The 21,491-nt window shown below is 42.0% G+C and overlaps 1 protein-coding gene across 1 annotated transcript in view; it reads right to left on the reverse strand.

The window, feature by feature from the left end:
• Positions 1–21,491, reverse strand: part of GOLPH3 (golgi phosphoprotein 3) — a 49,995-nt gene that overhangs the window by 13,696 nt on the left and 14,808 nt on the right. The window contains exon 2 of the mRNA XM_066244256.1: positions 3,890–4,021. Within this exon, the coding sequence (XP_066100353.1) occupies positions 3,890–4,021 (132 nt within the window). The remainder of the gene's footprint in view (positions 1–3,889; positions 4,022–21,491) is intronic.

Raw genomic sequence — 21,491 nt, forward strand, 5'->3', positions numbered from 1 at the left:
AGAAATTTGTCAATAAATATTATTAAAACTAGCTAATAAATTGGCAATAAAAATTAAGTAAGACTTGATTTCTCAGAGCGTATACCACAGTTAAAGATAAAGATTTAAATAATGAAATATAATTCTGAGGGTAAGAAAGTTTTTAAGTTCTGACAACTTGAAGAAAATACCAAAAGCTTAATGACATAAAATTTTTAAATATAACAAATTCTTTTCTAAAGTACATATTTGGGATAGAGAATCCAACTGAACAGTGGGAAAACCAGAGCTGGGGTTAAGACAAAAAAATGCTGTACTAGATCTCTACAGCCTTCGTTGATGTTCTGCTGCCTAAGCAATAAGTTTCTAGTTTAAATTCTGTATCACATTTGATATGTTATATTACTGTTAGCTATTAAATTGTTATGAAATTTAAATTACTATTTTTAAAATACAGCAGTCCTCTCCTAAATCTGTCCTCAACAATGTAATTTTTACCCTTTACTTTAAAAAGTAATCTTCTTCTGAAAGGTTAAAAAACACATACAATATCTATTTGAGACAGTGTGACCCAACAGAAATATAATATGAACCACTAATGCACACCACAAACCTATTTTTTTAATTTCAGTAGTTACATTAAACGAGAAAAAAAACAGGTGGAATTAATTTTAATATATTTGTCTTAACCCACTACAGCCAAAATATTAACATGCAACAAATATTTTTAAACTGAGATAGTTTATACCCTTCTTGTTCCATAGTAAGTCTTCAAGAATAAAGTATGTGTTTTCATTCACAGCATGTCTCAATGTGCACTAACCATGTTTAAGTGGCTGGCTCACAGACAAATGTGGCTAGTGGCTATCACACTGAGCAGTCAGATATAGAACATTTTCATCATCACAGGAAGTTCTCTGGACAATGCTCTTCAAGACCATGCATTTAGGAGAGGGGTTAGAGAAGTAAGAAAAAAACTTCAGGAGGAAAAGTTGTAGGTCTATCTACTGGTTTCATGCCACACCACTTATTACTTTCAACTCACTCCCTTAAATCCATGCAATCTAGCCTCAATGCCCACCTCACGCCCACCCCCACCCACTCTGACAGAGGTCTTACATCAGGGTCAAATAACCTGGGTATAAGTAGATCTTTTTTCTTATGAAATACTGTCCCCTAGACCTATCTCAGAGGGACCATTTTCTCCATCACTTCTGCAAATTCTGAAAGCACACATAATAAGTTTTAAAGATCCACACCTCAAGGCAAATCAAACAATTTCAGATCATCAGGGATAAACAGAAAATCTCAAACGCTTCCAGAAAGGAAAAGGCAGGTATCATACAAAGAACAGATATCAGAAGAGCACCAAACTTTAATGGCAACTCTGTATACTAAAGGACAATAAAGACCTTCAACAACTCTATGGAAAAATAATTTAAATCTAACATTCTATTGCCAGTCCAATAAAACTCAACTGTCAGAGCATCTTCAGGCATGCAGTCTCAAAACAGTTTCCTCCCACACAGATAGAAGAAAATATTAGATCCAGAAAATAGGGTTGAAAACAGTAAAAATGTGACAGGAGTCCCAGCAGAACCGAGTATACCATTCAGACTGAAGTACAAGGTGAATTTTAATGGACTTAATGAATGGAGTTATATGATGTATTTGAACATTTGAAAATTAATTCTGCTAATTATTCTCTGATGAAGCAAGGACAGTTACATAAAAAACTTTTAAAAAAATTATTAACTTAAAAAACCAAATAATACAAGAAAGGAAATTATAGGTTATAACTTAACTCTGAAGAGAACAGTAATAACACACTTGTGATAATATAAAACAATCATTACTGTTTTGCCAAAAATTAGGAAGATGGGAGGGAGGGAACAGAGGTAAGTGATATGTAAGAGAGCCAAATATGCATCTAACCAAGAGTAAACAGCATCTCAAACTGATTTACCAAGAAATGGCAGTATAAGTTTACTTAGAAATATGAAGATAAATGCCAAAAAACATATACACGGAATAAGAACAAGCTAAATGGCACCCCAAGAAAGGTGTTCATGTCCTAACCCCCGTTAAGTCTTTGTACATGACATTAAGTGCTTTAGATCTGGAGAGGAGATCCTCTCGATTATCCAGATGGGCCCAAAAAGCTACCTAAGTGTCCTTATAAGAGACACACAGAGGCCCTGGCCGGTTTGCTCAGTGGTAGAGCGTCGGCCTAGCGTGCGGAGGACCTGGAGTCGATTCCCGGCCAGGGCACACAGGAGAAGCGCCCATTTGCTTCTCCACCCCTCCGCTGCGCTTTCCTCTCTGTCTCTCTCTTCCCCTCCCACAACCAAGGCTCCATTGGAGCAAAGATGGCCCGGGCGCTGGGGATGGCTCTGTGGCCTCTGCCTCAGGCGCTAGAGTGGCTCTGGTCGCAACATGGCGACGCCCAGGATGGGCAGAGCATCGCCCCATGGTGGGCGTGCCAGGTGGATCCCGGTCGGGCGCATGCGGGAGTCTGTCTGACTGTCTCTCCCTGTTTCCAGCTTCAGAAAAAACAAAAACAAAAAAGCAAACAAAAAAAAGAGACACACAGAGGGGAAGGCAATGTGGCAGTGTACCAATGTAGAGACAGAGTAGAGAGAGATATGGCCAGAAGCCAAGGAAAAAGCCTGAGCCAACAGAAACTAGAACAGGAAAGGAGAAGAATTTCCCTTAAAAATAACTATCTGCTGTCTGGGGACAGCCAATGTGTTGGTCATTCGTTAAGGTGGCCTTAGGAACGGAACACAAGGACTAAAACAGGTAGCCTTCCAGAAGCAGGACTAAGGAGTGAAGATGGGTAAGGACTGCTTTTTTGTTATAAGCTTTTCAGTACAATTTGATTTTATAACTACTATATATGTATTATCTTAATAAAATCAGTTATTATTTTTAGGCATATAAATTAAATCATATTGGAGTATTTTTCCAAAAGACACATCAAGTACTTAAATGAGACACCGAAACAAGCAGACTGAAACAATAAGCCCATGCAGGCAGGGAACATGCTTCTCGGGCCACCACAGTTTATCTCCAGGGTCAAGTATGGTGCATGGCATAACCAAGACAAAACTGGTCTTATCCCACACAAGGGAGTACCAATATCAATACAAAGAACCAGTATCAATACTTTTCACCTCAGGTCTGGGCTCTATAACATTAATGAGAAACGACTTAAAATTACTATAATTACTAGCAACCTATATGTATATTTCACCAATGACTATAACAGCAGATTCCTAAGGTTTTTTCCTCCATAATTCTGTTTGCACAGTAAGATGAAATAATGTATTTTGCTTTACAACTTACCTAAAACAGCAATTTTAAATCTAATCTTATGTCAGCTCATTTCACTTTCTTTTAAATGCCTAGACTAGATTTCATTGTAAAGCCCCATGAGAAATATTTTCTGCTATACCATGTTTACTTTACATATAATTAAAAATTATTAATGGCTTTTTTTCCTTTAGGATTATTACTCTCTAAAGCATATCAATTAAAAAATGTTCCCTTCTGACCTAAAACTTTTTGGATTTCATTAGGACATAGTATTAAGGTAAAAACAGTTCTGAAACACCATGTTCCCAAGAAACACAATGAAAATTACATCAAGTCTTTCCAAATTATGGCTTTCAGAAGCAGCAAAGTTTGCAGACTCTGAATATGTGAGATGCAATGGCCAGTGATCCTAATAACGAATCACACCACTCATGCACAAAGAGTCAGAAAACCAAGAATTTTAAAAAATGGGATTTGATAAAGACAACTTTAAATCAGCTTCCTCTTTAATGAAAGCTTTTAGTAGAAACATTCTTCATTTTTAAGCAGCACAAACTCTTTAATAAGATATGTTATTTAGCACTCCTCTTACCTTTCTTGTTAGCAGACTTTTACGTCTCATTCCACAAGCCTCTAGTTGTAACCTTCCTCTTAATGCTAATTCAATTAACATACAGCCACGTAATCCAGATGATATACAGTCATTCCAAAATGATGTGTAGCCCTATTTAAAACAAAACAAAACAAAACAGCTAATTTACTTTGAATTCAGAGTCAAAAATAGAAATATTTTTAGCCATTTGGTGCCTTTTACCTTCCATGTCTTTCCATAATTATAACTTTATATGTAATATTGAAAAAAATACAATTACTATAGATTATTAATCTAAAATTTTCAGGGGCTTACTGTCTTTTTATCACTTATCCTTACATGCAGATAAACAAGTAATTTTGGAAATCAGAGGTAAATGTATTTCTTTCTTCGTTGAGCTATGTGTTTAAGTTCTTTCCGATTGCAAGGACCAGGGCTCACCCACACAATTAACTTCATATTATAGTGATTTACTATTACTATGCATGGGCAATTTAAGCAGCTCAGGATAAACTACCTGGCCCGACATGACCTCATGAAGAATTATAATATCATTCATTCAATGCAGTTTAGGATAAAAATGCAAAGTTAATTTTGGAAGACTACATTAGAAATTTAATGTATGGGCCCGTGCCTTAAATTCTGAATGAGAAACACTAATCAGATGGGCCCCCAAAAGAGAAGTTAAGGGCCACATCCAAGATGGGAGAACAAACAATGAGATGGACAGACACCTAGGTATCTGGGAACATTTAAGTAAAGTAGGCACCGCCAGACGAAGACAGGGCCCTCTTTCAGAGTGAATAACTGGAGTTGTCCAATTTATGACGCCATGAACTCTGCCAGCAGGGTTGCAAAGCTATCAATTTAAAATACAATAAGTTCCCGAGTTACAAACATCCAACTTTTGTGCAACTCATACTTACAAACGGAGCACCCTAAAGACTATCGTAATCAACTGCAGTTGGACGTTAGTGAAAATGATACCACAGAGTTACTTGACTCCCATGGCAAAGAACCAATGAAGACCTTACAGAACTAGAGCAGCAGATGATATAACATTTAGGGAAGAAAACAGAAACCTAAAAACACCAAAACAGAAAACATTTTCTACAAGAATTAGCTGATGGGTCCTGGCCGGTTGGCTCAGTGGTAGAGCGTCAGCCTGGCATGTGGAAGTCCCAGGTTCGATTCCCGGTCAGGGCACACAGGAGAAGCACCCATCTGCTTCTCCACCCTTCCCCTTCTCCTTTCTATCTCTCTCTTCCCCTCCCGCAGCCAAGGATCCACTGGAGCAAAGTTGGCCTGGGTGCTGAGGATGGCTCCATGGCCTCTGCCTCAGGTGCTAGAATGGCTCCAGCCACAATGGAGCAATGCCCCAGATGGGCAGAGCATCGCCCCTGGTGGGCATGCCAGGTGGATCCCAGTCAGGTGCATGTGGGAGTCTGACTGCCTCCCCACTTCTAACTTCGGAAAAATACAAAAAAAAAAAAAAAAAGAATTAGCTGATGCTTTTTGTCTCATTGAAGCAGAAATGGCAAAGTTAGAGGAAAAAGATCCTGATACAGAGAGGTTCACCAAAGTTTACTTACTGTACAGCCACTGAAGGTCTGAGATGCTACAGGGCCATTTATGATGAGAAAGCTGTACAAACCTCCCTTGATGCCTACCTTCAAGAAACTGACTCCAGCAGCAGACTCAAACCCTGACTCTAATATCAGTCCCATCCTCCCCAACAAGTCCATTATCTTCTGCATCATCCAAGATTGTTTAAGGATGTACTTGAAAATATTTACATAATATGTACAGAAAGGTAAAAATAAATACTATGTTAAGACAAACTTCTAAGTTGCATTTAATAGGGAAATCTACCTGTTCCAACTGACATACAAACTCAACTGAAGAACAAACCTACAGAACCTGTCTCATTCGTAACCTGGGGACTGCCTGCACCCAACTCTGAGGAGAAAGCAGAAGCTACAATGCTTCTAGTTAAAGTCAGAACAGGGTAACAAGTAATCTTGATAGAAAGGAGAGGAGGCCAATGATTCTCTGAAGAATGGAGGGTCCAGGATTAAGGAAGCCTTGGTTCTGGCACTTTCTCAAGGTCAGTCTTGGTACTTTGACAGGTCACAGTGGTCAGTCAACCTATATTTTAGAAGATGACTAACCATCAGGTCATTGGGACTTAACTATTGACAGAAGGACTTAAATTAGCCTAATGAAGCTACCGCTCTGAGAATGAAGGCTTTAGGAAAATGAGAATTTAGATTAGGGAGCCACAAGGGAATAAAGAAAAATATCAGTTTAAAGAGGACTATTTAAATGTGAGGTAGGGAAGCTGACACTGGATTTGAGGGAATCCTTTTTAACTTAATAAGTATTAGGAGCCTCATTAAATTAAGACTGCCAAAGATTTTGGTGGTCAATAAAACCAATAGTTTATAGAGGTTAGGTAAAAGCCATGACTTGCGAATTCATGACAAATCCCTAAGAAACCTGGGAATGGATTCCACATGAAATCAAAGTTAAGAGACAATCTGGTTTTGACAGGCCTAGACATATAGGTAGAGTTGGGTGAGCCTGTACAATCTATAAACAAAACGAACACCTCTTGAAGCAATAAAGGATGAATGAAGTGTGGAAGTTCCAGGTGAACAGTTTTTAGAAATTTAATTTGCCTCCCAGAATTACAGGTGTTTCAAAAAAGAGGAGAAAGCAGAAACAAAAATGAAAAAAAAACTGAAAAATCTCCCAGATTTGGTAAAAAATATTCATCTAAAATCCAAATGCTCAACAAACGCCAAGCTGGACAAACACAAAGAGACACACTAGTACATCACAGTCAAACTGTTGACAACAAAGAGAGTATCTTGAAAGCAGCAAAAGAAAATAACTTCTCACATATAAGGGAACAATACAATTTCTCAAAAAGAGAACAGATCATTTCACACCCGTAACACCAGAGACCAGAAGGCATTAGGATAACACAAAGTGTTGAAAGAAAAACCTATCAACAAAGAATATATACCCAGCAAAATTATACTTCAAAAATGAAAGGGAAACAAAGATATTTCCAGGTAAACAAAGACTAAATTTGTTGCTAGCAGGTCTTCTTTACAAGAAATATTAAAGGAAGTCCTGCTGGCTGAAAGTAAATAACATCAGAAGGTATTTCAAACCCATGTGAAGAAAGGATACAACAGTAGATAAATTTAAGATTATACATTTTTTTTGTTTGTTTTAAAAACTGATCTAAAGCAAAAGCTTGCACAAAACAGTAAGTTTAAAACAGTATTGTTGGAGTTATCACATATAAAGTTGTAATATTTCTGACAAAAAGGCATAAAGGAAGGGGGAATGAATTAAGCTATGCTGGAGTCAAGCTTCTCTATTTTGTTGGAATTAAATGAGCATTAATTTGAATAAGAGTGTGATAAAAATGAACATTGTAATCTCTAGAGCAACTATTGACAAACACAGATGGAGGGAAGGATGGAGGGGAGGGATAGAGGAAGGGATGGAGAGAGGGATGGAGGAAGGGATGGAGGGAAGGATGGAGGGAGGGATGGAGGAAGGGATGGAGGGAAGGATGGAGGGAAGGATGGAGGGAAGGATGGAGGGAGGGATGGAGGAAGGGATGGAGGGAAGGATGGAGGGAGGGATGGAGGAAGGGATGGAGGGAAGGATGGAGGAAGGGATGGAGGGAAGGATGAAGGGATGGAGGGAAGGATGGAGGAAGGGATGGAGGGAGGAATGGAGGGAAGGATAGAGGGAGGGAGGGAGAAAGGGATGGAGGGAAGGATGGAGGGAGGGTTGGAGGAAGGGATGGAGGGAAGGATGGAGGGAGGGATGGAGGAAGGGATGGAGGGAAGGATGGAGGGAGGGATGGAGGGAATGATGGAGGAAGGGATGGAGGGAAGGATGGAGGAAGGGATGGAGGAAGGGATGGAGGAAGGGATGGAGGGAAGGATGGAGGGAGGGAGGGAGGGAGGGAGGGAAGGATGGAGGGAGGGATGGAGGAAGGGATGGAGGGAAGGATGGAGGAAGGGATGGAGGGAAGGATGGAGGAAGGGATGGAGGGAAGGATGGAGGGAGGGAAGGATGGAGGGAGGGAAGAATGGAGGGAGGAAGGATGGAGGGAGGGAAGGATGGAGGGAGGGAAGGAAGGATGGAGGGAGGGAAGGATGGAGGGACGGTGGGAAGGAGGGAATTTAAATGGTATATTGTAATTTTCTATTTAACACAAAAGAAGGCAGTAAAGGAGGAACAGAGGAACAAATGGGGCAACTGACATGGAGACCAAAGAGCCCAATGACTAGTACAAAGCCAAGCCTATTAATAATTACATCAAATGTAAATATATTAAATATTTTAATCAAAAATAAAGACTGTAAGGCTGGGTAAAATATCTAACCATATGCTGTCTATAAGAGATAGTTTAGAATCAAAGGCATAAGTAGATTTAAAAGAAGGGAAGGGATGGAGGAAGGGCAAACCTCAGAAATATTGAAGCACAGGAAACTCCTTATCCTATTAATAGAACTTAGCATTTAAAAGATTATCCTGTGCCCTGGCTGGTGGTGCAGTAGAGAGAGCACCATCCCAGAGCACCAGGGATGCAGACTTGAGCCCCAGACAGGCCTGACCACCAAGGACACAGGTTCGAGCCCCAGTCAGTCACAGCACAAAATAGAAGCAATCAGTGGCACAACTAAGCTCAACGAGTTGATGCTTTTCTCTTTCTCTCTCCCTCTTCCCAAAAATAAGATTTATCCTGCATTTTAAGTGCATAAACATTCATAAGTGAGATTCCAAAGGAAACCAAATCACAGAAAGTTACTGTTAAAAATAAATTAATAGCTTGACCAGGCGGTGGCGCAGTGAATAAAGCATCGGACTGGGATGCAGAAGACCCGGGTTCGAGACCCTGAGGTCGCCAGCTTGAGTGCGGGCTCATCTGGTTTGAGGAAAAGCCCACCAGCTTGAACCCAAGGTCGCTGGCTCCAGCAAGGGGTTACTCGGTCTGCTGAAGGCCCACAGTCAAGGCACATATGAGAAAGCAATCAATGAACAACTAAGGTGTTCCAACGCGCAATGAAAAACTAATGATTGATGCTTCTCGTCTCTCCATTCCTGTCTGTCTGTCCCTGTCTATCCCTCTCTCTGACTCACTCTCTGTCTCTGTAAAAAAATAAATAAAAATTTAAAAAAAAAATAAATTAATAATATATGCTTCTTTATTAGCACATTAAATTAGTGGCGAGTAATAACTACTGTAATTCCACTGCAGTTGTGAGCAGACAGTAATGTGAGGTGTCAACAATAACTGTAATATGATATGAAAGTGTCTCTGGTTTCCATTGGTGACGAGTTCACAAGTATTGCTAGTACTACTTGGGCTTATTACCTACATTCGTAATTGAAAGCAGAGGTTTACATTCAGGTATAGGTCATTATAAATAATTTTTTCCCAACCAAGTGTTTTACCCTGAATTCTACCATGATTCCAGGCTAAAAACCATTCCCTGGGAACTTGGATATCAGCCTTGAACCAACCAATCCAAGTAATAAACTCAGTCTCTGTACAATTCTTCCTCAATGTTATAAAGGTTTCAATACCAAACCTCCCTTGCTCTACATCAGCCACCTGCATTCTTACTCTCATCTCCACCCAGCACAATCTTTACTGAGCACTCACTACATGCCAAGTACTATCCCAAGTACAAAACATGTAGTATATATAGCTCATTCAACCCTTCACAACAACCTTCTCAGACATGTGCTATTATCATTCCCAATTCAAAAACATGGAAAAATCCCAGAGTAAACCACTTTAACTACATTCTTTCCAATTTACTAATGGCATTTTCCATTTTTCTTCTACTGTATTCACCTAGCAAAACTTCAACCCCAGATCAACCCAACTGTCTGCTTTCTCTTTTTTTGTACCTGTGCTTCTAAATTCGGGGGGGGGGGGGGTCTTGCAATCTCAGAACAACTTAACCTAAGCCCTTCAAATTATACCTGGCAAATCCTTCTGTTTTCCTAGTCAAACCTGTTACCTCTCTCCACAGCAACTATTTCACACCTCTGTTCTCAAATCTCTGAACTTGGCTCATTTTCAAAAGATGACTTCATAGGAAGTAATACCACCAGACAGGAATTGCCTCAACTTCCAACAATGAACCAAACCAGTAAATTTTATTTCATCCATGCTCTCATCTGATTATAGTAGGAAAACTGCCAGAGGCTAATAATCCTTCAACCCATTCTCTCCCACCTAAAGAAGGATCTTTGCTCACAACTCCTGCTCTCCTAAAACCTCTCATATACACTAGTACCTTCCCAGTGACATTCAAACATAATCTCGCCTTCAAGAGAAACAGACAGACACAGACCAACCCTGCCCTATCTGCTTCCTCTCATTCACCTCAAACTCACTGAAAGCATAGTCAAAAAATATTCCACTTCCCTTTCACTTCCCAACCCATTCAATCTGAGTTGTTCTCAACAAGACCTGTCAAGTTGCTGCTGCTGACATTCCGTTCTCCTTCCCTGGCTTCTGACACTGCTCTGTTTCCCTGGACAGCTCCTGCTCAGGCTCTCTTACAGGTTACTCTCTCTTCTACCTATTATTTCTGTAGTGCCCAGTCCCTTTTCTAACCTCATTTATACACTCCCCTTCAGCAATCTCAGCCATTCTCACTTGTTTTATTTGTTTTTTAATTCAAATAGAAGTTTATGAAGGAAAGCCAGGTCCCTACCTCCTCCCCCACTTCAATTCCTCACCCACTCTTTCAAGGGTAAACTATTAACATTTGAAAAATATTCTCCTAAATTCTTTTTCTCCAATGTGCACAAGTTTTAGTGTGCCATATCCCAAGTAACTATTATATGTTAAAACTGGGCATTTGATGTACACAACACATCAAATCCTTAGAAGACTCTGTAAAATAGGCATTATTTTTCCATTTTCATAAGATAATGAAACTGAAACTCAAGGGAAGTAAGGGACTGCAGCCATTACCTAGTGGCAAAGCTGGAACTGAAACTGGTCTCCCTAGCTCCAAAGCCCAGGCTGCTGTTATACTTTGCCTCCCAAGACTTATTTAATATATGATCTAGGTGTGCTTTCTTTCAGCCCCATGAAAAATGAAAGGGAGTAATACTCATTTTTTCTTTCCATATCTGCCATTGATCGATCACTTCACTGCAGAAAGCCCAAGTGTGAACAGAAACTCACTTGCTTTCAAGCAGATGAGTCTTTTAAAGGATTTGTGGCAAAATACTCTTTTGACTAGTGAAATTTTAAAAAGTATATTTAACAGCATCCTATTAATAACACCTAACTATACTTTGTTTTAATTCTCTAAGAAACATGGAAGTTTTATTTAAGAAACACAACACAATTTAACACTTCAGTTTTCACATATCAGGTCTACCGGAAAGTTCTGTCCGTTTCTATCACAACAAGTTTCGACACGTAAGCACATGTTTATTTGGTGCATGTGTGCCTCTCTATTTTTATCACTTAATGTATACATACTGACATAGCAAATTAACTAAAACAAAGATGATTCACGTTAGTCTTATGTGTGAAGCGATAGTGTACCCATGGCTACTGATAAAGTTCATTTACGCCACTGTATTTTTACAAATTTCAACAAGGAAGAAATGCTACAGAAGCATGTAGAAATTTATTGAAAGTGTTTGGTGAAGGTACAGTTTCTGATAGGACATGCAGAAGATGGTTTGAAAAATTCGAAACAGGTGATTTCAACCTTTCTGATAAGCCACGTTCTGGGCAACCATCTTTGATCGATGATGATGTTGTTAAGACCATGTTGGAGCAAGACCCTTTTCTGACATCACTGGAGATCGCAAAAAGGCTTAATTCAGCTCAGCAAACCATTTTGGATCATATTCGGAAGATATGATTGGTGTGGAAATATTCAAGATGGGTGCCACATGAATTAAGTCAGAAGAATTTGGATGCTCGAGTCGTCATATGCACATCTCTGCTTGCTCGGAACAGAATCAAGCCCTTCTTGAACAGGATGATAACTGGGGATGAAAAGTGGATTACCTACGAAAACATCATAAGGAAAAGGGCATATTGTGAACCCGGAAAACCTAGCCCTTCTACCTCTAAACCAAATTTGACTCTGAATAAGAGAGTGTTGTGTATATGGTGGGACATTCAAGGACCAATACATTATGAGCTTTTAAAACCGAACGAAAAGCTCAATTTGGAGAAGTATTGTCAGCTACTGGATAATTTAAAGACAGCAGTCCAAGAAACGAGGCTGGTGATGTTCAACAGGAAGAACATCATACTGCATCATGATAATGCCAGGCCACATGCTGCTTTGGGGACTCGTCAAAAAATTGCAGAACTAGGTTGGGAAATTCTGTCGCATCCACCATATTCCCCGAACTTAGCACCTTCCGACTATCACTTGTTTTCGTCCTTACAAAATTTTTTGAAGGGCAAAAAATTCAAAAATGAAGAAGATATCAAACAAGCACTGGTTCAATTTTTCGCATCAAAAGATAAAACAGCCTGACCAGGCGATGGCGCAGTGGGGAGAGCGACACACTGGGATGCGGAGGACCCAGGTTCGAGACCCCGAGGTCGCCAGCTTGAGCGCGGGCTCATCTGGTTTGAGCACAAGCTCACCAGCTTGGACCCAAGGTCGCTGGCTCCAGCAAGGGGTTACTCGGTCTGCTGAAGGCCCACGGTCAAGGCATATATGAGAAAGCAATCAATGAACAAACAAGGTGTCACAATGCGCAACGAAAAACTAATGATTGATGCTTCTCATCACTCCATTCCTTCTGTCTGTCCCTGTCTGTTCTTCTCTCTCTCTCTCTGTCTCTGTAAAAATAAATAAAATAATTTTTTAAAAGAATTTTTCAAAAATGGGATATACAAATTGCCCTCACACTAGCAAAAAATCATTAATAATAATGGCAATTATATTATTTAATAAAGTTTATTGACGGTAAGAAAAATTTGTATTTTGTTTTATTCCAAAAACGGACAGAACTTTCCGGTAGACCGTATATATATATTATAATCTCATCTCAAAATAACCCAGTAAAATACTATTATCATTTCATATTTGAAGAATCTAAAGTGTATATAAGTTAAGAATTATTAGCCCTGTCCAGTTTTCTCAGTGGATAGAGCATTGGCCCAGCATGTGGATGTCCTGGGTTCCATCCCCAGTCAAGGCACAAAGAAGTGACCATCTGCTTCTCTTTTCCTCCCTCTTCCCCTTCCCTCACTCTTCCCCTCTCGCAGCCAGTGGCTCCACAGATCTGAGCATCGGCCCCAGGTGCTGAGGATAGCTCCGTCAGTTAGAGCGTCAGCCTCAAGCCCTGAGGATAGCTTGGTTGATTCAAACATCAGTCCCAGACAGGGGTTGCGGGGGTGGATCACAGTCAGGACACATGTGGAAGTCTATTTCCCCTCTCACCAAAAAAAAAAAAAAAAAAAAAAAGAATTATGAACACATTCAGACTCCAGAATCAGCAGTCATACCTCACACCACAGCAGTAGGGCTCTAGACACAGTGCTTTTACCACGACATCAGTCATTATTTCAAGCTGAGGACATTTTTTAAAAGTACACAGAATAAACCAATCATGTAAGTTTTCTATCAAATCACCATAACACAACTTACTAAATGTTGGCCTTATGGATGATTTAGAAAGCCAATCCCATTAGGGAAGCAGAGACACAAAGTTGCATAAAGCATAATTTTTTTAATTCTCAAAGCAAGAAAATATAATTTTAATTCAATGAACATCTACTGAGTGTCAAGTAGAGGAGATAAAGATGACCAAGTTACAAGGCACAAACAAGAAGAAAACAATTATAATTCAGTGTGATTACTTATGATAATACTGACATGAATAAATGGCATTCATTCATTCTTCATTCCAAAAACATGCTGCTATGAACTAAGCGGTGTCCCCCCAAAATTCGTGTGTTGAAGCCCTGGCACCAGTGTGACAGTATTTGGAGAGGGGGCCTTTGGGAGACACTTAGGTTTAGATGAAACCATGAGGATGACGCAGGCCCTCGTGACTGAATTAGTGCTCTTTTAAAAAGAGGCGCCAGAGCCCTGGCCGGTTGGCTCAGCGGTAGAGCGTCGGCCTAGCGTGCGGAGGACCCGGGTTCGATTCCCGGCCAGGGCACATAGGAGAAGCGCCCATTTGCTTCTCCACCCCTCCGCCGCGCCTTCCTCTCTGTCTCTCTCTTCCCCTCCCGCAGCTGAGGCTCCATTGGAGCAAAGATGGCCCGGGCGCTGGGGATGGCTCTGTGGCCTCTGCCCCAGGCGCTAGAGTGGCTCTGGTCGCAACATGGCGACACCCAGGAGGGTCGCAACATGGCGACGCCCAGGATGGGCAGAGCATCGCCCCCTGGTGGGCAGAGCACCGCCCCTGGTGGGCGTGCCGGGTGGATCCCGGTCGGGCGCATGCGGGAGTCTGTCTGACTGTCTCTCCCTGTTTCCAGCTTCAGAAAAATGCAAAAAAAAAAAAAAAAAAAGAGGCGCCAGAGATTATGCTGTGTCGCTCTACCATGTGAGGACAGGAGAGGAAGCTCATCAGAAGCGACCTGCAGGCATGCTGATCTGAGTTCCAGCCTCCAGATGATGAGAAAATTAATTTCTGTTGTTTAAACTGTTTCTGTCGGTCTTTTGTTAGCAGCCTCAGCAGACTACCACACACGCACAGACTTCTACAGCATATAGGCACTGTGCTAGGTGCTGGATACACCCTGGATGTGAGATGGCCGGGGTGGGGGGAGGGGGTGGAATAAAGTGAAAAGTTTCAGATGGGAGATGGGCATCAAGAGATGAGTAAGAACTGGCTTCCAATTCAAGAAAGAAAGAGCCTGTAAAAAAGAATCCACTAAGGCCCTGGCCGGTTGGCTCAGCGGTAGAGCGTCGGCCTAGCGTGCGGAGGACCCGGGTTCGATTCCGGCCAGGGCACACAGGAGAAGCACCCATTTGCTTCTCCACCCCTCCGCCGCGCTTTCCTCTCTGTCTCTCTCCTCCCCTCCCGCAGCCGAGGCTCCATTGGAGCAAAGATGGCCCGGGCGCTGGGGATGGCTCTGTGGCCTCTGCCTCAGGCGCTAGAGTGGCTCTGGTCGCAACATGGCGACGCCCAGGATGGGCAGAGCATCGCCCCCTGGTGGGCAGAGCGTCGCCCCTGGTGGGCGTGCCGGGTGGATCCCGGTCGGGCACATGCGGGAGTCTGTCTGACTGTCTCTCCCTGTTTCCAGCTTCAGAAAAATGAAAAAAAAAAAAAAAAAAGAATCCACTAATATAAGCGTGAAGGCCTGAAAAACAATAATGGGTCCTTCAGGCCAATAGAGAGAAAAACAAATGAAGGTCCACGACATGACTGTATTAATTATGGTACCTCAAACACTATGGTTTACCATGAACTCACTATAAATAATAGTACACTTTGTTTCTCAATATAGCATCTGATTTTTTTCCATGACTGCATACCATGAAAACTGTATTTACTAATATGGGAAGGAGGTCACTATACATCATTAAGAGGAAAAAGGGTAATGAATAATATTAGAATAAGATATCTTTTTAATAAAAAAATAAACACGGCAAACGTTTAAAATAAGACTGGAAGGATATAACATAAAAAGGTAACTGCCCAACTTCCAGTCCTTGTCTTTGTTCAATCTATTCTCCACACAGAACTTTTTTTTTAAATGAAGACTGGGCCTGGCCTGTTGAGGCGCAGTGGATAAAGCACTGCCCTGGAACACTGAGGACACCAGTTCGAAACCCTGGGCTTGCCCAGGTAAGGCACACATAGGAAACAACTACTATGGGTTGATACTTCCTGCTTCTCCCCTCCTTTCTCTTTCTTTCTCTCTAAAAGTCAATGAATAAAAAAATAAAATAAACAAGATTTGTATAAAATCAAGATTGGCTATATCACTCCCCAAAATCCTTTGACAGTTCCCTAACTGCACATAATATAACATATAACATTCTTAACCTGGCTTCTGAGGCCCTGTGTGTTCAGGCCTTCTGTCATTTCTGCCTGAGCCATCTTCCAGTTCTTCAAGCCACACTCCTTCTCAGCTCAGGGTCGTGAAGCATACTAGATAGACTCGTCACTGGATGCGGTTCCACTCACTCTTTGGGTTTCAGCCTAAATATCTTTTCCTTGAAAAGTTCTTCCCTGAGCCCTCCCCACCACACCCATTCTCACACTGCATCCTCTAATTTTCCTTCCTAGAAATTATCACCATGTGTGATTTACACATACAAGGGTAGGCAAAAGTAGATCTACAGTTGTTTGTATGGTAAAAGACATGCAGGCCTGCAAACCTACTTTTGCCCACCCGGTATATATGCATATTTATATATGCTTATATGTGTATCTCTTTTCCCTAGTACAGTACACCTAGTAGATTATTCACTCCGTAAATGTTTGTTGAAAAAATAAATGTTGAATTATAAGTTTTATTTTTCTCTTTTGTAATCTAATATTTTCTAAATCTTTTTCTACAATGAGCCCAGGCTGGTATAAGAAAACAGTAACTACCCTACTGGGTCTTCAGACCAGCAATTGTCAGCCTTTTCCATCTCATGGTATACAGAAACTAATTACAAAAATTCTGCAGCACAGCAAAAATATGTATATTTTGCTGATCTAACAAATAGGTATAATTTTGCCTTCCTTTTTGTTAATTTCTCAATTGATTTCAGACAGAGGAAAAGGGGGGGAAGGAAGAGAAAGGGAGGGAGAGGGAGAGTTTAAAATTAGGGAAACAATCCCATTTACATTTAAATCAAAAAGAATAAAATACCTAGGAATAAATTTAACCAAGGAGGTAAAAGAGCAGTACTGGGAAAAACTGTATGGCATTTTAAAGAAAGAAACTAAAGAAGATACAAATAAATGAAAGCAAACACTGTGTTCATGGATAGGAAGAATTAACACTGTTAAAATGTCCATACTGGCAACTTCCCTAGCCTCCATGTTTCTTTCCTCGGGGCCAGGGAACCTTGCTGGGCGGGGTGTGCGCTCTGTACTCAATAAAGCCGTTTATTATTTCACACTTTGCGGCTCCGAGCCCTCTTTCTTCCTTCTCGGCGGGGAAAAATACCTTACATTTTTGGTGCCGAAACCCAGGAGGAGTTAGAAGTCCGCAAGGACCACTCCTTTCTCTTCCCCTCCGAGAAAGAACCAGGAGAAAGAACCAGGATCTCCGACTTTAACCCACTTTGGCGCACGGTGCGGTAAGTCCCCTGCCTCCAGCTTTCCTCTCAGTTCTTTCCTCCGAGACTCCCTGTCCGAAACCGTAGCTACGTCAGGGAAGTCTTTTCCGTCCGTCCAGAGTGAGCGTGTGCTTGTGGAGACCTCCCCAAGCACATCCACTTTCATCCGTGGCTGGACCTTGAGTTTTTAGGACGCTAATGCTCAGGTCTGACCACTCTGAGAACTGAGTGCGGCTGTTGGGGCACAGGAATTTCCCTCCCTAAGGAAGAAGAAACTGTTCTTCTTCTCCGCTGTGGCCAGGCCACAGAACCCATTCAATTAGCCTCCTGAAGGGACTTTCAGTGTTAACACCCTCACCAATTTAACTATCGCCAAAAAAGCTGGGAACTGATTGGAGATCTCTTACATTCACGGCTCCTAATTATTTGCGCAACCGTCCTTAATCTCCGTGCTGCCTGTTCCACCGCATGGGCATTTTTCTGGCCAGAGAAACCTCATCTGAAACCTCTACTCCTAATCTTTCCTTCTCCACGGACTCCAAACTCTCTCTCTCCCCTCCCTTCGCAAAAACTTGTTTCTTATTCGCCATCTACTACCTACCTTCTCTTTCTCCTCCCCTGCTGGCCAGGGGCCCCTCCCTTCACTGTGTTCTCTAGTCCCTCCTCCGTCAGGCCTTTCTCGGCCTGGCATTGGCTCTTACACCGGTTTTCAGGAAGTCCAATCCCAATTTTCTTACAGGAAGTTCCTGCCCTGTCCTGCCTTTGGCTCCAGCGTTTTTCCTGCGGAATCTGGGTGCCGGGCTCCGCATGAGCCCCCTTCCACTTATTCCCAATCCCCCAAACCCCTATCTAGAACCTGTGAACATGGCATTTAAAGTTTTTAACGGTCCCAACTAGTAGAAAAGGCCTGTTCGCCAGGCCCCCCATGCAGCAGAAGGTAATGCTCCAAACCCCGACTCTTGTGGCAACCCTGAGACCAGCAGAGCCACCAGCAGCTTGCTTTAAGTGTGGCAAGCAGGACCACTGGCCCCGGCAGGGACCCTGCCAGCGGCTGCCCACTGAGCCCTGCCCTGACTGCAAGCAGCCCCATCACTGGCGGAGTGATTGCCTCTTTGGGCAACAGGTTTTTTCCTCAGTGCCTCTACGTGGAGGACAAGCCGCCCAAATGGAAGGCCAATCCAGCCAGGTGGGTGCATCGCTCAAACTCCTAGGACATGGCCTGGACTCGGAGAACCCAGGGTTCTGCAACAAGTGGGTAAGTCAGTCCATCTCATTTCTTGTGGACATGGGGGCTGCCTTCTCTGTTTTTACCTTCATACTCTGGACCTCTAGTTCCCTCACAGGTTTCGGTTATGGGAATGGATGGGACCCTCTTCCTTTCCCCTTTTTACGCCACTCCTGACATGCAGTTTTGCCTCAAGCTTGCCTCCTTATAGGACCACTGGCAGTTGGAACCACTGGACTTCATCCATCTTCAGCTCACCAAAAGGCTGGACCCTGCAAATTCCCCTATTACTCCTCTCTTTTTTTAAATTCTTACAGGACCGCATCTGCGAAGTTTCTCCAGTCACAGCCACACAGATGTTCCTCTTAACACCCCTCAAAGCCACCACCTTCTGATCTCCCCCTCCCCACAACACCCCTGTTCAGCAGGAAGTAGCCAGACGAATAAACGGCGCCCCTTTTTCTATTTAACACAAAAGGTCAGAATGTAAGGTCGGTGGATAGAGAGATGGTGACGTAGGGACTCAGACCCGCCCGCTTTGGCTAGGACCGCCCACAATCAAGCCCGCCAAAGGAAGCTTCCCAAGAACCATTTGGAAAGAAGTGATCGTCTGCCAGCCAGTGAAATTTCACCACGTCATAGTAGCTCCACTTCCCTAGAGGGACCCTTTAAATATCTCCCACGCGGTTTAATCTTTGCAACTTCCCTAGCCTCCATGTTTCTTTCCTCGGGGCCAGGGAACCTTGCCGGGCGGGGTGTGCACTCTAGTACAGAGTACTAGATAAAGCCGTTTTTTATTTCACCAAAAAAAAAAAAAAAAAAAAATGTCCATACTGCCCAAAGCAATCCACAGATTCAAAGCAATCCCTATAAAATACCATCGGCATTTTTCACAGAAATAGAATAACCCTAATATTTATATGGAACCACGAAAGATCACAAATAGCCAAAGCAACCTTGAAAAAGAACAAAGTTGTAGGTATCAAACTATTCTACAAGACTGTAGTAATCAAAACAGCATGGTATTGGTAAAAAAAAACAAAACAGACACATGGATCAATGGAACATAGCAGAGGACCCAGAAATAAAGCCATGCCTATATAATCAATTAATCTATGACAAAGGAGGCAATAATACACAGTGGTGCAGACAATCCCCCTCAATAAATGGTACTGGGAAAACTGGACAGGTACATGCAAAGGACAAAAACCGACAACTTCCTTACACTATACAAGAATAAATTCAAAATGGATTAAAGACTTAAATGTAAGACCTGAAGCATAATAAATACTCCTAGAAGAAAACACAGATAGCCTGACTAGGTGGTGGCGCAGTGGATAGAGCGTCGGACTGAGATGCGGAAGGACCCAGGTTCGAGACCCCGAGGTCGCCAGCTTGAGCGCGGGCTCATCTGGCTTGAGCAAAGAGCTCACCAGCTTAGACCCTAGGTCCCTGGCTCCAGCAAGGGGTTACTCGGTCTGCTGAAGGCTCGCGGTCAAGGCACATGTGAGAAAGCAATCAATGAACAACTAAGAAGTCGCAACGCGCAAGGAGAAACTGATGATTGATGCTTCTCATCTCTCTCCGTTCCAGTCTGTCCCTGTCTATCTCTGCCTCTGTAAAAAAAAAAAAAAGAAAATAAGCTCTTTGACATCACTCTTAGCAGTGTTGTTTTTTAAGACATCACTCTTAAATGTCTCTCAAAGGAAGGGAAACAAAAGTAAAAATAAACAAATGGGACTACATCAAACTTAAGAGTTTTTGCACAGCAAAGGAAACAATTAACAAAAAATAAAAGACAATCTACTGAATGGAGGAAGATATTCGCCAATGACACATCCAATAAGAAGTTAATACCCAAAATAAATAAGAAACTCACACAACTTCAGAGCAAAAATACAAACAATCTGATTTAAAAATGGGCAGAGGCCTGACCTGTGGTGGCGCAGGGGATAAAGCATAGAACTGGAATGCGGAGGTCACTGGTTTGAAATGCTGGGCTTGCCTGGTCAGGGCACAGCAGAAGCAACTGCAAGCCGACACTTCCCACTCCTCCCCTGCCTTTCTCTTTCTCTTCTCTCTCTAAAAATAAGTTTTACAAATTCTTCTAATTAAAAAAAGGGGGGGCAGCAGAGGACCTGAATAGACACTTCTCCAAAGAGGACATACAGAATAGCCAACAGACATAAGAAAAGGTGCCCCACATCACTAATCGGGGAAATTCAAATTAAAACCTGAGTAAGATACCACCTCACACCTGTCAGAATGGCTCTCATCAACAAATCAACAAACAAGTGTTGGTAAGGACACAGAGAAAAGGGAACCCTCCTGCTTTGGTGGTGTAATTGTAAATTGGTGCTGCCACTAAGGAAAAGGGCATGGAGGTTCCTCAAAAAATTTAACAAGGAACTATATCATCTGACCCAGCAATTCCACTTCTGGGTATGTGTCTGAAGAAAAGTAAAACACTAATTCCAAAAGATATAGGCACCCCTAGGTTCACTGCAGCATAATTTACAATAGCCAAAATACGGAAGCAGCCCAAGTTCTCATGACAGAGGAATGCATAAAGATTTGATACATACAGGCCTGACCTGTGGTGGCGCAGTGGATAAAGCATCGACCTAGAAATGCTGAGGTTGCCGGTTCGAAACCCTGGGCTTGCCTGGTCAAGGCACATATGGGAGTTGATGCTTCCAGCTCCTCCCCCCTTCTCTCTGTCTATCCTCTCTCTCTCTGTCTCTCCCTCTCCTCTCTAAAATGAATAAATAAATTAAAAAAAACTAAGCTTTAAAAAAAAAAAAAAGATTTGATACATACATAGGATGGAATTACACAGCCATAAAAAAGAATGTAATATTGCCATGTCCAACATGGATGGACAACAAAGATAATATCTTAAGTGAAATAAGTCAAGCAGGGAAAGACATACACCATGATTTCACTTATATGTGGAATCTAAAAAAAGACACCCAAACAAAAACAGAAACTCACAGATACAGAAAACAAACTGATGGCTGTCAGATGGGAGGGGAGTTAGCGGAGCTGAGTGAAAAAGGTGAAGAACTAATGGGGAGTTACAAAACAGTCACAGGGATGTCAA

This window comes from Saccopteryx bilineata, chromosome 1, assembly GCF_036850765.1.
Source record: "Saccopteryx bilineata isolate mSacBil1 chromosome 1, mSacBil1_pri_phased_curated, whole genome shotgun sequence".
In the NCBI taxonomy this organism is placed as follows: Eukaryota; Metazoa; Chordata; class Mammalia; order Chiroptera; family Emballonuridae; genus Saccopteryx; species Saccopteryx bilineata.